General features: G+C 31.9%; 1 protein-coding gene across 13 annotated transcripts in view; it reads right to left on the bottom strand.

Annotated features, from left to right (window-relative positions):
- Positions 1-1,686: 1,686 nt before the first annotated feature.
- Positions 1,687-18,489, bottom strand: part of SLMAP (sarcolemma associated protein) — a 92,867-nt gene continuing 76,064 nt past the window's right edge. For 9 of the 13 annotated variants that reach the window (XM_032209251.1, XM_032209253.1, XM_032209259.1 and 6 more), the window contains 10 exons: positions 15,542-15,622; positions 15,298-15,357; positions 14,445-14,570; positions 13,798-13,872; positions 12,521-12,841; positions 11,232-11,349; positions 10,403-10,574; positions 8,195-8,329; positions 4,831-4,920; positions 1,687-3,483 (listed from right to left, as the gene is read on the bottom strand). In XM_032209251.1, the coding sequence (XP_032065142.1) occupies positions 4,837-4,920; positions 8,195-8,329; positions 10,403-10,574; positions 11,232-11,349; positions 12,521-12,841; positions 13,798-13,872; positions 14,445-14,570; positions 15,298-15,357; positions 15,542-15,622 (1,172 nt within the window). In that variant the 3' untranslated portion in view covers positions 1,687-3,483; positions 4,831-4,836. The remainder of the gene's footprint in view (positions 3,484-4,830; positions 4,921-8,194; positions 8,330-10,402; positions 10,575-11,231; positions 11,350-12,520; positions 12,842-13,797; positions 13,873-14,444; positions 14,571-15,297; positions 15,358-15,541; positions 15,623-18,489) is intronic. The other 4 variants (XM_032209254.1, XM_032209255.1, XM_032209261.1 and 1 more) reach the window with 1 other exon arrangement.

Here is an 18,489-nt window from a genome sequence, read left to right as displayed (position 1 = left end):
CAAAGGTGGTTGAAACTCATCTAATTATTCAATCAATCTCATACCTTCATGAAAATATATTCGCTGTCAAATTAACTCACTTCATTAAATCCCCTGGCTGCAACATCCTATGCAGAAGGAAATTTTAATTATCAGCAGTTCCATGGCAGCCCACAATAAAAAGACACGGTGACCCATTTTAGGTAATGAACCACAGGAGGGCAAGAGACTTGGTGCAGGGCTGCCCTGTTTTGTAGTAAAATGGCATATATATCACCCTTTTCTTCTTAAAAAACCTCCAACATAAATCAAAATATTAAGACATCTGGCATCTTTCTTAATATCTGGACTTAACATATATTACTGAGAAAATGATGTTAGTTAATGCAAGGGTTTGTTTTGTGTGAGTAAAGTCTTACTACATTCCATTCTATTCACTCTTCACCAGCCAATAAAGGTAATGGATTTGATATTTTCTGGCAGCGGCTTGGGGAGATCCTCAAACAACTGGAAGCAGTTATTTGATTTCTTAGTGGCCCATTGACAATAGGGGCTTGACATAATTTCTCCAGAGTGGGGTTTTCCATTGAGCCAAACTGGTTTACAGAGTTCTGCGAAATGAAGTGGAAACAATCCCTGAAATGCCAGCAGAGGAAGAGGATTTGCTTCAACATGGCTTTGAGCTCAGTTTAAAACCTGCATCACATTGATAAAGAAAGCTAAGTGTCATTACTTCTCTTGAATTGGATCAAGGGGTCCAATTGGCCAGAAGCTCTTTAGTGTAATTCCTGCCTTACTAGAGGGCAACCAGGCAGCTCTCCTACTTGTGACAGTTTGGACAGCACTTTGTTGATAAAGTCACTCAGATTTACAATCTTCACCATGCCATTGGCTATGAGCTTTGCTCAAGTTAATAGAATGCCATAAATAGGATATTTAAAGATGTCTTCAAAGTTTCAGTTGGTTCAGTATGTAGTAATTCAGGTATTGGTTAATGCTTCTCACCACAAACACATTACCTGTTGCATCAGATCCCATACTGGCTACCTGTTGCTTCTAGGTGCAGTTCAAAATGTCTGTTTTAACTAACCTACATCTTGATTTTAACTAAATCTTGAGAGAAACTGTTGGGGTCCTCCACTTCTGGGTACTGAGAGGGGATGAAATTCACAGAGACTTCTTTTTGAAGTGCACCTATGTTAAGAAACAGCCTTCCTCTAGAAATCACACTTGCCTCCACATTGCTGATCTTTTGAAATTAAATTGTTTTGAAGCATCTATGGAGGTTTTGATGATATCATTGAGGGTTTATGATTCTTTTTTATTATTTTATGGATCTTGTTAAGTATTTCAATGGATGATTTATACACTTGTTTATGTTACTTGTATTTTATTATTGAGAGTCTAGTAAAAATGAAATCAGATTTCATTTTCCCCGCTCAGAGTCACTTCAAACTGCGAAATGAAAGGCAAACAAATATAATAATAATAATAATAATAATAATAATAATAATAATAATAATAATAATAATAAATGAAGACTCACCTATATTAAATCTCATAATTAGCTAATAAACAATATGGCAAATAAACACATCTTTTCATTATAAGCATGTAATAAAAACACCATGATAAATTTTGATTATCAAACTCTGATGTCCAAAATAAAATATGTGGTTGTCAAAGAAGATTCAAATGAGATTCATAGGGAGAGTAAAGTTATTTTATTAAATCATGCACATCACATGTGTTAGTGCAAATAGTTCAATCTGTACTCCAGAAATTCTATTGTTTTTTTATATCTTTACAAAATAGATTTAAAACAATTATTTACTTTTAAAAATGTAATTCTGAAGTTAAGCATTTTCAGAATAATATTTGCAATAACCTATATACAAGAGGTACTGGGTACCACTGGCATGTGTGTGTTGTGGGTGAGTTACAGTTTCCTGCAACTGAAAACGATGAAATGAACAAAAATGACATTTTCTACATTTGTGAACTAACATTCCCTTAAATCTAAATGATCCTCCCATTAACAAATTCCAAATAGCTTAAGACAGAACCTTTAAAATAAAAATGACCCTCAAAGGCAAGTAATCTAAAAATTCTATTTAAATATTGAACTAGATTTTGATTGCCATTAAATCCTTGAAACCAACTCAATTTTAGTTGAGAAAAATCTTCCTATGAATTTTCTATCAGCTGAATCATTTCATCTTTCAATTCTTTTTATATTATTACAGATCTTAATAAACTGAGCTGATATGTACTGAAAACCAGCACAGTCGGGTGTAAGTTATGATTGTTCCTATTCATAAGCCAATACTCAACTAGAAAAATTCAGATTAAGGTCAAACAAATTGTGATGTGAAGCTTCTAATCATGGACACCACATTAAGATATTCCACTCTTCCTTGAAAGCTGGACCAATTTAATTTTCTTCCCCTTTCCCTAACATTAAAAAGCACTCAAGAACCTCATATCATGAAGTTATGCCAACACAGGTACAATTAAAGAAACAAATACTATTTTCCCAAGTTTGGTTCTGCAAATGTGACTGAATTTTTTTTCTAATGTGGTAGGTGAGAAAATACATTGGGTTTTTATAATGTCTATATACATAAAATTTAATAAATTACATTCAAACTAAAAATTGGATTACTGCACTATGTTCATCAGAAAATCAAGATTTTTGCTCCCAGAAAAACCTTAATTCACTCAAGCACACACATGCACACAAAAACAGTCTAGACTTGGGCTTTTCACTCATTTTTTCTAGAGCTCTTTAAGGCTGACAATGAATTATACAAGCTCCAAGTCATGAATAAAATAGGGCTTTTACTGAACAAAAATATTTGTTTTTATCAGAAGATATGGAAAAAAAGAAAATTGTTCCCAATAGCTCAGTGACTCACAGCAAGTAAAAATAATGATATGTTAATGTACAAATAACATCAAACTGAAAGGCACTGAGCACACTGCATTGACTTCCAAGTATTTAAAGGATATTTGGCATGGGTATCCAAATAAGGGAAAATGCATTGCTTTCAATTGGGCAATCAATTTTTTAATGTAAAATACCCACACACCTAACCATCATAAATAATTTGGTACCAAGAAGCCTACTTGAGGCCACCATAACAGTATTTAGGACTCCGACATATAATCTTAAGAATTACATATATGTGTAAGCAATAATATTGCTCACCATAGAATGAAATAATTATTTTATTCCCTCTTTATAACAGATACATTTTGTACAGTGTAAAAGCAACGACCCTGCTGCTGCCAAACTCTGAAGGACTAAGAGGTAAAAAAAGGGTTAGGAAGAGGATGATTCTCTGATTCCCTCAATGTGTGAATGATGCCAGCTTCTAGATGGAGGGTGGGGTAGGGATTCAACAACAGTTCTCATGGAGAAGCTCTGGTGAGGCCTGGGTACAGCACCATGGCTGTCACAGCTACCAAAGCTGCCATCACAGGCATCCAAGGCCATTGGCTCTGTGTAGGGAAAGAAAAAGAAAAAGAAAAAAAGAAAATAATCAATCTCTCATTTGTTTTAGTTGATATTACTTCTTTAACTTTCTTGGCAAGCCTAGAATGTTTTCCTTCCGATTTAGGTTTTGGGGGAAATTTGGCTGGATTTCAATTAATTAAATAAATATAATTTCATTAAAAAGAAATTCCAGTGGACACAAATGTCCATGATTTTGTTTTTGTGCTTTTTGAGTTAATGTTGACTCCTGAAATAGTCCCTGCACTTTCCTTGGCAAGGTTTTTAGAAAGAACTTTGCCACTGCATTTTTTCTAGGAGAATGACTGGCCCAAGGTCACTTAAAGGGCTTCATGCCTATGGCAGGACGAGAATTCATAATTTCTAGCCTGGTACCTAACCACTACACCAAATTGTCTCTCTCTTAAGTGCATAAGCACTTATAATTTATAATTTAACCATCTGGGTAAATTGCTATCTTCCATGTGAACTGCAATTTCTTTTTTATAAATTATGCTGCCCAGGATTAATGTAAGGTATTTGAAGCATGGATACTGCCCTTTCTTGCTTTCAAATATTTCCTATTAGTTCTTTGAGAATCCATTAACAGCATTTATGCTTTGTCCCAAAAAATCTAGATAAATCTCAAGCCAAATTATGAATTCTTCAAAAATGTCTTCAAATGCCTTGAAATAATGCCTATATTTAAAATGAGTCAGGAATACTGCAATGTTAATATTACATGTATAATTGTTCATGTCCACTCCTTAAAACATTCACTATTATGATTATTTTATACAAATGCTTATGGTCTTACAGAATTCATTTTAGAAAGTAATAGAAACCACTGCAAGTTTAGAACTGGAAATGCAAACCATCCACCTATTTCCCTCATCTTGTCCTTCCCCCTCCATCTTTGTCACCACAATAGTGAGAAAAATTTAAAAAAATCAAATTCAGAGAGAAATGTTGGAATTAGTTGACGGTAAAAAAGGAATACAAGAACCAAATTGAAGCAAGCAAACATCTGATTTGCTAAGAGTGAAGTAAATAGTTAGGTTTCCTTCCAGGCCCTAACTACAGCATCTTATGTAAGACAAATGTGTACCGGAAAAGGAACAGAAAAACATGTTTACAATAGGATACTGTTAGCATTAGCACAGGGAAAACAGACAGATGTTAAATGATTAGTTTGCTTGGCTTGCCACTATTATAAATAATGGCTTATTGAATGAAGAATTGACTTGAGTCAGGTAAACAAGTACTAGCTTTTCATCATGCATTTTTTTTTACAAAAATGGCACAAACAGGTGACAAGGGACGAACATACATGGACTGAATAGTGCTTGTAGTACCTTTCTCTACCACAATGGGCTGTAACACCAAAACAGGAAAGCCAGGATAAGGCCGATGAATACGGCTGGGACGGGTGGAAATATGGAAGGCTAAAGGGAAGGGAAGGGATATTAAGATCATTTTGTGCTATAAAAAAATCAATAAGCTAAAGGTGATTTAGTTGGGGGATAGTTCAAAGATCAATTCTTGTTTCAACTGAAACATAAAGACATCCAACAAGACACAACTACTTTGGCATACAAAGTTAGTACACCACTGTACAGAATAAACATGGATAATGAAAAATGGAACATTATTTTCTTGCCACAAGCAGCCTTCTTCAACTGGCTGGATGACTATCTCCCTTCAGAGTTTCTATCTCACTACCCCGCAAATCCAACATATTTGGAGGAGGCTGGGTTGGAAGGCTTCACTGTATGATAAGTGTGCAGTACATTTTACATGTACAACAAATACCAAAGTTTCACCCATATTCAATCCAGAACTTCAAATACTGATCCAGAACTCTCTCCATAAAGTACTCTTCCTCAAACATATCTTTCTCTTCACCAATTTATCACTGTAATAAAATACAAATCCTGTAGCCAAATTATTGGTGGAGGTCACTTACATAGTTTTTTTACATACATCATTTCCATGAAAGAAAAAGTATCTCCAGTGGAAAACAATATCCACTTTAAAGAACACACAAACATATCTGATTTTGTATAGCTATATGAGTTCTTCAAAATGATGCCTCACTGTGTAATTATAATTTTGATAATACTTTTTGTGGGCTAAACATAAACATATGGACAATACTTTTCAACAGGGAAAAGAAGCATATTCACATCATTTTCACAAGCAATATTATTTCACTTTGTATAGTAATATCTGAATCTAAAATGCTAACATCTAAATCTGATTTTAAAATAGCAACTAATTATTCAGGATAATGGGGTTGCAGCAAGAGGTGAAACAACTGCACCCCAAGGTTTACTTCTGAGACAGTAACTCTTATCATGAGCCTCATTGATATGATATAGTTTCTCATTATGTTCTCTAAAATAAAAAGTCAAGTTCAATTGTTGGCAGACTATAGAGACATATCCATGTATTTTTCCTATAATCAATACAGAAGTAGTTTGCCATTGCTTTCTTCCGGTGTTTTTTTTAAGTCTTCAATTTAGCCCACATTCTGAATGGCACCTAATACTAACTAGAACCTTACTGGTTAAATTCTTAGATTTTTCAAGGTCAACCAAGATAATTAAAAAATATAATGGGATAGTTTGCTTTACATGAAGAAAATTGGAAAAATATAGCATTCAGGCAGTGAAAAATAACTTATACTATAGTATATACTGCCTTATTTTGTCAGCAATGAATATTATATAGTCCTAAACAGAATGTTCTCCAAACCACAAGAGAATCAAAGGTACAAAACAATTGTCTGTGCTGTTTGTGCTTAATATTTACCAGGAGTCCAAATTCTAATCCCACATTTAGAGATTCTTAAAACCTAATAATCCGATTTTGTTAATCTATTAGTTGTAGTTTTCTAAAAATGTAGTTTCCATTTACATAATTGTATTCATTTCTGTTCAGAACAATAGGCAGGTAAATGGAAATTATGGATGATAAAATTAAAACTGCAAGACCTGTATCAGGCAGTAGATCAATTAAGAAAAAAAACTGCCAGCAACTAAATTAATGGAAGTATTTGGCAACAAGATGTGGTTTGCACAAAAATATTTACTTGAGTGAAATAAAATACACTTATGACTAGGTATATGCAATGTTTTGGAACGGGTGTATGCATGCATGCAGCATCAGTTTGGTCTCCTTAAAAATAACTGCAACTTTTCCTGAGCTCACTGGATAGCCCTTCAATCTTAGAAAAATACATATTTGAGTTAAGGAGCATATCCTATCTCTCAAACCTCTACCTGCATCTTGTAAGAGCTTCTTTAGCTTACATATGCATTTCTGATAAGGAACATAACCTATCTCTCAAACTTCTACCTGCATCTTAGCTTACATACGCATTTTCTATATTTGTGAAGCTACCTTACAAGTCCAGTAAAAGATGCAACTTCTTCAAAGAGGTACTTAGATGCACATCATGTGCAATACGGTGGAATTCCACAATACTGTTGTTTACGTTGCCTACATTTACTTAAGCATGTGGCTGAAGTAATCAGTCATTTTATACGCACACCTGTCATATGCTTTCAAAATCCCAATTTTTCCTCTTGCTGAAAAAAACCCTCCTGGTATATGATACTATAGGCCATATAATTTTTAAATGTTTAAGTTTCAAACTATTTTTGAAACTGTCCCCAGTAGGAGTTAACAAACATTTTAGTAAACAGTTATCAGTTTTAAAGAACATACAAAGATGTTTGAATTTGTGACCTTCTACCTGTTATTTATTCACCGTTGTCTCTTTGTATAATCAGAACTTTGAAAACGCTTTTTTGTAGAAAAATATATGCAGTATTTTTTCAAGATGCAAAAGAGCAAATTGATTGCTTTACCAAAAGTGAGGCTTATCAAGGCTATTTATTGAGCCTAGGATATACTAGGATCAATAGCAGGCTAGAATATAGATGTTTTATTATATTGATTAAATTATACACTGCCCAGACCCCTCTGAGAGGAAGATGAATAGTTAAGAAGTTTGATCGATAAACAAAAATTCAAAAACAAACAAATAATTCTATATTTTTCATAATGAAATCTTGTTATCAGTAGAACTAAAATCTCATATACCTAACTCGGTTACTTTAAAATGATTTTAAAAAACTAACTTTTGGGGGGAAATTCATGGTTTGTGGCTTTTAGTATTAGCAAGATAGTTCAGATGCCAATACTATTACAATATTTATACAAAATGAGATGTCACCATTGGCCAAACTGTTAACGTAAAAAAAGAAGAAATATAAACGCATGTTTTTCAAGCCTCAAAATTAAAAATCTGGAGGACAATTGTGAGGGTGAGTGAGTGAGATCATCCCAATCACCATCTCTATCTCTTTCTTAATTTTTGTACCGCCATCTATTTAATTCCATCCTTATTCAACATAAAACATGTCTTTGAATCTGCAAAATGGGTGCTGTAATGCAGATTATATGCAGAAAAGAGAAAATAGGGGGAGTGGGATTTAGGAAAGAAAATCAATGTTTGGAGCCTTCCAACAGGATCTGAAAAAAATATTCAATTTTTGGATAATTAACAAACAATTTAAAATTACTTTCTTAATGCTCTTATCATCTATAGCCCAGAAAATATGAACCAACTGCTTTCATATATATCTTATCCAAACATTGTCACAGTGGAAATTAAATAAAATCTGGCATACACAATCTTTATTGACTTACATTATTTCCTTTTTCTTGAAGTAGCTTCAGGTTCTCTTTACACTGTTTAAGTTCATCCGTGACTGATTGCTTTTCCTGCTCAGTAATTTCAAATTTTAACTTCAGCTCTGAAAGCATGGTCTGCGTCTTTTCGTACTGAAGGAAATAAAAGCAGCAAAAGCAAAAACATATTTAAACTTAAAAAAATAAGTTAAAAATAACCTGGATTTTTTTTTAAATTCTTTAACAAATTATTACTGTATTATAATATAAGGATTTGGAATAGGAATTTAGAGGTTCACATGCTTTATACAAGCTTAATGGACTGATGCATCTAGTACTGGCAGAGAACTACAAATCTTCCTAAGAAATAGTGATCCAAAAGAAACTCGGCCTCTATGGTTTTTCCAGTGATGTCACCTTAAGCTCAGAATCAGATAAGCTATATCATTACAAAAGCAAAAATATAGAAGGTCAATTAGAAATGGATGATTTCTCTCTTAATAGAATTGAAATTACAAAATTTTAGTGCCTAAAACATAATATCACATAATATCACAGTTCCCAAATTTAGGAGACCCTTCACTTTAACTCAACATAGTTATCCTAGAAGGAAAATACAGGAAAATGCCATATGAATCCCGTTAATGCCCTTGTGATATGCACACCATTGTGATAATTTTGATTTGCACTATCTTTTAAACAATGAAGAAAAAATTATTTCTCTAAAACTAGCAAGGTTTTGCTACATTGTTAGGGATAATTTTGTTGAATGTACTTTTATTGGTCAATGACTGAAATAAATGTTCTGTTTGTCACATGTTTTATAGGTAAGTATATGTTAGAAGAAGAGTCCAGATAAAAGCAAATTCAGGAATTCATGCTCAAATAGTCTTCAGGAAGAGAACTTATTTGCCAGTGAATAAGAACTATTGTCCTATTTTCGGAGTTGCTATGAGTTGGAGAGCATATAAATTTAATTTAATAAATTATCATATTGTTAAAAATGATAAAAGGGAATAAAAGCATTTTTGCCCAGAATTATGTCTTATAAATTTCAATCAAGTGATAAAAAGTGATGACATCATTCATTAACTATTAGAAAAGTGAGAATACGGACATAGAAATTAATTTCTCAAATAAAATCGATCACTTAAATATACCTCATGTGAATATATTACTTTAATTTTACCTTCTCTAACTGACCAGAACTGTTATCTATAAACTGTCCAGAACTATAAACCTTAATTTCAAATTTGATTTTATATATTTAAGATAACTCAGTAAGAGAAAAAATTCAGTAATATTGAATCGCTTTAAAATACAGATCTTGCTTCTCCTAGACTTAAAAGAATCCGTTCAAGATGTGCAGAGCTAATCAAATGTCTGAAAGAGTTACTATTATCTCTGATATTTATTTAAATATAGTATTTACTGGCATACTACCAACTGAACATGCAAAATATTTTTTTTTAAATTCACTTGATTAGAATATTAATGCATTATTTATTTATTTATTTATTAAATTTATATGCTGCCCATCTCCTTTTCCAAAGTGATTCTGGGTAGTTAATAATATGATTCTTCATGTGTTGTCATTCAAAACATAACCAGGATGATATTAAACAGCTCTGCACCAATGTGCTAGTTTAGGTTCTCTTGAAACTACAACATACTCTAATTTGAATGGGAATAAAGTATATTACTAAATTAAAAGGATTGAATTACAGAATGTTTTGCACAAATGGAAAGTTGAGTTTGTTTCTGAAAGAATTAAGACCAGTGTATGAAAAAGTAAAACAAATGTAAGACTATATTAAATACTTAATGAAGCAAGAGTGACCAAGAATACATGATTCCACCTTAGTTGTTTAATATATTTAATGCAGCCACCCATGCTTTATGTCCAACCATTTTATATAAAATAGAATATTATCATTTTTAAAACGGTGTATATTTTACTGCCCTGAATAACCCAGGCACTTGCTATATTCCTCTGTTTAATGAAATAAACAATTCTGTTTAACTGAATATTGAAGCAAAAGTTTCAAATCTCTTGCTCAAAGAAGTACTGGGAGATGAGGAGAGAGAGAAGTCTGATCTACATTCCATTGAGCCACTTCATTCAAATTTATCTAATAAAAGGGCCTACGTTAGGAGAACAAAATAGTATCCAAACTCTAAGCCTCTTTAATGAAATGCAAACATCCATGTAAGTTTGAAGCTTACCTCATTCTGAGCATCCTTAGCTTGATTTTCTGCCTCATTAAGAAGTGTTTTTAGAGTAATTGCATCACGCTGATGTTCTTCTTTTAAAGAACCCATTTTATTTTCAAGTTCCTTTCGGCTTATCTCCAGAACACTCAGATCACTGGTAAGTGCTAAACTCTGTTGCTGAGAGCTATAAAAGGAAGTTAAAAAAATCACAATACTTCATATTTAGAAATAAGGGTTTTAAACTAATGCATTGTGAATGTATTCTCTTTGTAATCATAATATTATTCTACTGCATATCCTTATAATTACAGTTCTGATGTACAGGCTTCTATGTACATGTATTGTTTTGCAGCAACAGCATAAGCAAATATTTTCCAATCAGTTTATAACCAAAACCCAACCAAGCAGATCCCAACATTTAAAATCTAAAGTTTATAAAGTTCATTTGTTGTAACAATAAAGGCAAAAATAACCATAGCTATAATGTTAATTATACTGGAAAAAAACAGAAGGAAAATGAGTGAGCTTGGGAGGCTTATTTTCATAATGTTAAGTAAAGCAAAGCTTATACGAAATTATACGAATTATATGGGCACCATTTATATATTTCCCAGCATAGAAGGCATATTGGTCCTACATAATTATACTTCTTTTTATTAGCTCGTTGAGGTGGAAGAGAATTGTAGCTAAAACAGATCAATTAATAAGAGGAAAGATTTAGAGGAACTGTAACATTCAGAAGAAATAGAATTAAATCTATAAGAACTAACCCATAACTCATGAGACACTGTTTTAAATTTAACATCTTAGGCCTTTTCCCATTTGATTCAGTGGCACTTACTTATTCAGCTCCTTCTCCTGTCGCTGAAGTTCGCATGCAAGCAAAGAATTCTCCTTCTTTAATGAGAGACATTCAGATTCAAGAACAGTCCATTTTTTTCTTAACTTTTCAAGCTCACCTACAAAGCAAAGAATGCTATAACATTCTTGAAGCTAGCTTAGAAATAATTATTTTAAAAGATTTATTATATGTGAATGTATATGCCTTGGATTAAAAACTGGTTTTTCAAATCAGTGTTTGTGGGCTGAGCTTTTTTAAACAAAACACTTGAAATTAGTAATGTGTAAAGCCCACTGATTTGGGAATGAACATTCAGGAGAATTCTGGAACTGTCTGTTTCTTCTTTGGATCTGGGAGGCTCAGCAATTTCCAGAATTAAATCCTAAAAATGAAAAATAGTTCCACATATTCCATGGGTAATTTAGACCAAAATAGGTCTGTTTTGTCCAGAATGCCATGTCCAAAACATATCAAATTGCTTCTTTTCCAAAGAATTTGTTTCCAGAAACTACCAAACTATCTCCAGAACAGCATTGGTTCAGAATAGTTTTAGCATACTTCTAAGGGACAATCTGGAGAATTAGTAAATTGTGTACATCCTTATTTGAAACCTTTCACACAAGAAGTGCCACAACATTTTTAAATTAATCACTGCTTGTTCTTCCATAATAGCAATCTAAACTGAATGATTTGATTTGAAAAGGGCATTAAAAGATCCTGATAAAGTCTTACAATGTAATAATCTTTAGAATTTGATAGAATGAACTTTTAGAAAACGTCATCATAACACAATGAACAGATCATTTAAAAATTAGACTTAAAAACTCATTTTTTCTATTGTTCTATAACTTTACAAGAGATAATTAAAATGTATAACATAGCTATCCACTGCAGTGAGCTTATGGCATGGATTACTGTCAAGACATATATAAGAAACATGGGACATTTTATTGACTGGCCTGGCATCACCAAATAAGCTTCCAAGTCTTAAAGGTAAACGTAAACCAATTTCCCCCCAATTTTATTCAAATTTCTAAATCTTTCTGAACAGTAGAAATCTCTCAAATTACATGTTGCATCATCACAGTTGAGGACTAAAGAAATTGTTTACTGTATCAAACTTTAAAGTTCATCAAGTTATTAATCAATATTACTACAATGTAACTAAAATTCAAATGTTTATTTACTCTATCTCAATTTCTGTAATTAACCTAATTTTTGTTAATGAAAAAGCAATGTAGCCCCCAAGCCCACTTTTATACAAATTATTATTAAGACAGTTGTTATACCTTGTAAATGGATGGCTTCCTCTCTCTGCTGATTCTCGTATTGCTGACATCGTAGCTGAAAACTGGCTTGAAGACTGACAATTTCTTTTTCATATTTGGAAGCCTCTTTGCGCCATTGTTCAAGTTCAGCTCTTACTTTTTGAAGCTCTTCTTGTAAAATAGTGACATCTGTATCCCTTTCTGATGCAGCCTTTTCTGCCACATCTTGCAACAACAGGATTTCATTCTGAGTGCTCAACAATTCATTCCGTGTACTGGATATCACATTTTCCTTTTCTTCATGAAGACGTTCAATATCTTTTTGTAATTGATGCAACTGAGCTATAAACATTAGAAATTATATCATCTTAAAATTTGAAGTATATAAATTCAGTTCATTCAAATATAACTAAAATATGTTTATGAAAGTAATGCTACTGTATAAGGTAAAAGAAATGTTTGCATTACATTACGATATTATAACACAAAGTTTACAAAGGTTTATGAGTCCCTCATTATTATATTTGAAATATTTAGACAAAATTACAAAAATATCAATATAGGAGGCACCTTTTGAGTGGATTTTTTACCATCATATTAAGCTTATACATTTATCACAACACCTCTCTAAATTTAGATCTGTTTCTTGAAATCTATTTTAGTATACAGTATACTCCTAGACAATATAGGAAAAAAGAAAGTTAATCCAGCTTCTCAAAATTCTGGTGAATGGCAAGAGATAATCAGAATGCACTGGAAAGACAGTATGGTTGAAGTCAACTTGGATACTTATAGTATAACCTTGTCCTGTACTTCAAGAAAACCATACCAACTGTTGCAAAGCTTCCTTCTTTATAGTTATGTTTATCTATTTAAATAGCACTTTTGTTTGCTTCCACAGCAACCAATCTCCTGCAGCTTATATATAATTATTAAAGTAAATGAGCAGCTGCTACTTAAGGAAAGCAAATGCTTATATTTGTAATGTGTATTTTATTGTTCTTAAATGATAATCTATAGAGAATAAAGAGTCTCAAGACAATCATTCATTTGAAACATCCTTAAAAAGTATTTGTGTTCATTTAAGTATTTAGTTACTTATTCATTTATTTATTTTGCTGTCCATCTCACATTTTTATGTCCTGTCACTGATAGTACATGATTTTGCAAACCATTTTAGCAACAGACATTTAATTCTACTTAAATAATTTTGAATGGAAAATTATTATAGTTTCTGTTCTTTTCAATAACAACATATACATTTTTCTATTATATATTTGAAGATTCTTTTTTTTTACCTTGGAGAACTTGGATTTGTTTGGTGGACTCTTCAGCTTGCAATCGATATGCTTTTCTCTCGTCTTCCAACAGAGCTGTAGTAGGTATTATGAAAATACTCAATATACCATTTTATTATAACTTCCATTATGAAATTATTATGACTTTCACTATCACTTTTACAGTATATATTAGGCATTAGTTTTTAAACAGATTACTTAGTTTAGTATGTCATTACAATTTTGTCATAATCAATGTAAGTACATTACCATATTTAAGTTATTACCGTGCTAGTTAATAAACTTTGTCTAAAATTGTTTAAAATATCATGCACTTTTTAATACATTCATGATATCATTGTACTTTGAAGAAAAAACTGACAACAAGGAAAAAGACTGATTCCATTTTAATTGCTTAAGCTAAACATTTATTGAAAACTTAAACCAAAAGGTACTACTATACATTCTGAATTAAGTTCTTCTGAGTTCTTATTCCCAATTAAGTGCTGATAAAATAGCAGCCTTTCCCCACTTGGCTAAAAGTATGGTATAATCATATACTAGATTAAAAAGGAACAGATCACAGACTTAAATGCCCTCTTCAATCACTGTATTGGGGTACAATGTTTTCCAGGGAATTCTCCAGCTCAAAGGACTCTTCATCTCACCTTGCAATTCAAAGCATTTTTGTTTACTGGTCCTAGCTAGCTCTTGGGCTTCAATCAGTTCATGGTGCAGTTGCTGAATTTCCTGTTTAGTCTCAGTTTCTGATTGTGCGCCCTGTAATTCATCTGCTAAAAGAACATTTTTTCTTTAAAGCATTATTTTTGTCTGTAGCTTAATTTCTATTACTTTGTGAAGTAATAGGAATCTGATAAAATTAGTCAACTATACATTATGAATTAGGGAAAGGTTAGGAGACAAATAAGACAAGTATCTATATACCCAAACCATGCAAGATGTTGTAAAATATAAATTGACAGGAACAGGTTGCTAATTCTAACCTTATCAGTCTTAAGATTTTAAATACAGTTTTTCATACATATATTTAAAAATAATTCTAGTATCGCTGATATTTTATTTCAGATTTTTTTCAGAGTTTATTATTCAAGAATGAAACACTGGTTTATTGTTTTTAAACAATTGTTTGGAAACAATTCCAAACAATTCAGACTTTGGACTGAAAGTTATCACTTTTGACACAGCAATCGTCATTTATGAGAGGTGAGAATAGTGACACCTACTGTCCTAAGGACTCAATATATTAAAGAAAATAATGCTTCATGTGCAAAATTAAAATTAGAGGATAAGGTGGACTGAAATTAATTTGTTTCTGTATTGGATTCTACCTACATTTCATATATAGATAAAGTACCAGTTTGTGCTTTAGCAACAGTCATCAAAAGCAAATCACAGAGAACAAAAATAAATTTTCAATCCATGTTTCCAACGAATATTAATTCCAATATTAAATTATTTGCTATTTGAAATACATTAAATATTAAGAAAATAACGATTTACCTTTTAAGAGAGCAACTTTAGCGATAGGTTCATTTAATTCATGATCATCCATCTGAGCATCTAAAAAAGTGAAATTATTTTAGAATTTGAAGTAATACTTTTAAATCAATTAGAAACTCAGCACAGGACAAAAAATAAATTAAGAAGTTGTTTTAAATTATTTTTTTATTAATTTTTTTAAAAATGTCATTACAATTTGTCACTGTAATCCAAATTTTCACTGAAAGATATGCCACAACCATACCTGTAGTGTCGTCGCTGCTTTTCTCTTTGATTGGGCTCAAAGTATCTGAAAGTTCAGCTTCTTTAGCTTTTGCCTGATTTTCTGTAAAATATAAACACTAGTTCCATTCAAATAAATGTATAACTATATGGATACTGTACTTTCAGCATAAATTCTAACATGGATTAAATTCCTCTTCGAACTGGGTTAAATGTTTTCAGAACATACATTTAATATTAAATAAACCCATGCAGGATGAAGTTGGTTCATTCGTTGCTTAACCTTGTGTCTGAAATTTGTACTTTGGCCAACTGAAATCCACTGAGAAATTTGTTGTTTTATTTACTAGTTCTGAGTATAAATCAAGAAAGCAGGACAAAGGAAAGGGATTTTAAAACAGTGTCTATATTGTAACCTTGAAAAGAAAAGAGCTACAATTATGAATAAATGCTGCTTTGTAACACTTAAGTGGATGAAGTAACAATAAGTTGATACATTACATATAATGTTACAGACAACACAGCAATTTAAAATGAAATGCTTTAAAAAGACACTGATAGGAAATCTATTCTTTGTCCATTAGTATCTTAGTAAACTATTAACTATATCCCTTGATTCATCTACAAGTTTTCATATTTGTATAATGAGCTTTAAGGTTTAAAGAAGCCATTACAATTGACCAAAATTGACATCAGTAAAGAGAAAGGAAGTTTGATTAGGAAAATATTAAATGTTCCATAATGCTGTTCAGCAAACTCATTTTTTTCTTATAATAAATTCTATCACAAAAGCTTCACATCAATTATATGCCATGTTGAAACAACAAGACAAAATCAAGCAGCAGTGAAGTGCCTACTAACATATTATACATGTGTCTACTAACTCCAGCAGTGTGCTGCAGCTGCCAAAAAAGCCAACACAGTTCTAGGCTGCATAAACAGAGGGATAGAAGAAGATCATGTGAAGTGTTAATACCACTTTATAATGCCTTAGTAAGGCCACACTTAGAATACTGTATATGATTTTGGTCGCCACAATGTAAAAAAGATGTGGAGACTCTAAAAAGAGTACAGAGAAGGGCAACAAAGATGATTAGGCGACTGGAGGCTAAAACATATGAAGAATGGTTGCAAGAACTGAGTACGTCTAGTTTAATGAAAGGAAGGACTAGGGGTGACATGATAGCACTGTTCTAATATATCAGGGGTTGCCACAAAGAAGAGGGAGTCAAATTATTCTCCAAAGCAACCAAGGGTAGAACAAGAAGCAACGGGTGGAAACTAATCAAGGAGAGCAGCAACCTAGAACTAAGGAGAAATTTCCTGACAGTTAGAACAGTTAATCAGTGGAACAACTTGCCTCCAGAAGTTGTAAATATTCTAACACTGGATGTTTTTAAGAAGAGATTAGATAACCATTTCTCTGAAGTGGTGTAGGGTTTCCTGCCTAAGCAGGGGCTTGGACTAGAAGACCTCTAAGGTCCCATGCAACTCTGTTATTCTAATTCTATTCATTTCTATTCATCTATTCTATATTAAATACAAAGCATTCAAAATCTAACTTCGCTACAGTACTTTTGCAGATAATTATTTTGACAAGATCTGCAAAATATGGTAATTTGCAAATATGAAGATACTTTCACTGAATGAGTCCTACAGTCATACAGAAATTTTTTTTTTCATGATTAAAGAAGATTAATGACTATACTCACAAAACCAACTATCAGTATTTAAAATATTTAGCTGTGAATAATGTGAAATACTGCTTCTCTAGTATTTAGCATATGAATTCTTTTAAGCAATCCTTAGAGTTCATTTAAATCCAAGTATTTTCTAATTTCTAAGTAGCACTTTTAAAACTCTGAATAGCTTGTACTAAGTTCTGGAAAATACCATGCAATGCTAACTGTTGTGGGCTCATAAAATTTTCTCTTGGTTTCTTTACTTCTGGGATTAATTGGATAATTACTACAGAGAATTTTTAATTATGACAGTATAATTGTTTAAATTCTTCCTTTGCACTTGCTTGAATACCTTTCAAATATTAACCTGTCTTCCCTTTATATTTTAATAGTTTTTGTAAAGGCCCAATATGCAACATTACTGTTTCTCATTTATCTGATGTTTTAAACTGCTTTTACTCTTTATTTTGTTTTTTTCAAATTGTACTTATTTATTTGTTTGGGGACTATAAACTACCTTGGGATTTTTTGCACAATAAATTGCAATTAAAATATGGGTAGGACCTACTACTCTTAAATTCTGTTATTATAGGAAATTATTTTACTGCAAATAAGTTCAAAATAACCAAAAATGTTCCTTGCTTGCCCATGAATTTGAAAATACTAATTTAAATGTGTTACATGTAGTTGGGCAAATGATACTTCCTTATATGGAAATAAAAGGAACAACTGGTCTTTCAGTATACACTCATGATGAGTCATTCAAGTCAAACGCATGAAAAAGAACGAATCACACAACTCTATTTAATTTTTGTCCACATTTTCAAAATCCCTTTCCAATCTTAATTTACAGGATTTACAATCCTGATTACATAATTTTTTTGTAGCCCGCAATATACACACCTAATAAATATGCTAATTGTTTAAATGATCTGAATTCTGCATTGTTAACCGAGTACAGATTTAGGATTCAACTTTCAAAATGTTGGGCTTGATTCTAGATCTCAGTTACAACTCACAAAATATTTTATAGGAAGTTCAAGTCTATACAAGCTCAAATAAAGAGTCAAGAATGAACCCAAACATTTAATAAATGCTAGCACACTATACCTTGCTAAATCATTTCAATGTGATACCTATTGTGATCTATTGGTATCCTCCAGATTTTGGATAGAGAAATTTCTCATCACTGATAATTTTCAATTCCTTTTTCAGAAAGAGATCTGGCATCTAATGTATTTATATTTAAAAATAACTTTTGCCTACTAATCTAAAAGCAATTTCTTTT

This window comes from Thamnophis elegans, chromosome 2, assembly GCF_009769535.1.
Source record: "Thamnophis elegans isolate rThaEle1 chromosome 2, rThaEle1.pri, whole genome shotgun sequence".
NCBI lineage: Eukaryota > Metazoa > Chordata > Lepidosauria > Squamata > Colubridae > Thamnophis > Thamnophis elegans.
Note: the sequence above shows the minus strand (reverse complement) of the source record. Positions and strands in the feature narration are given on the sequence as shown.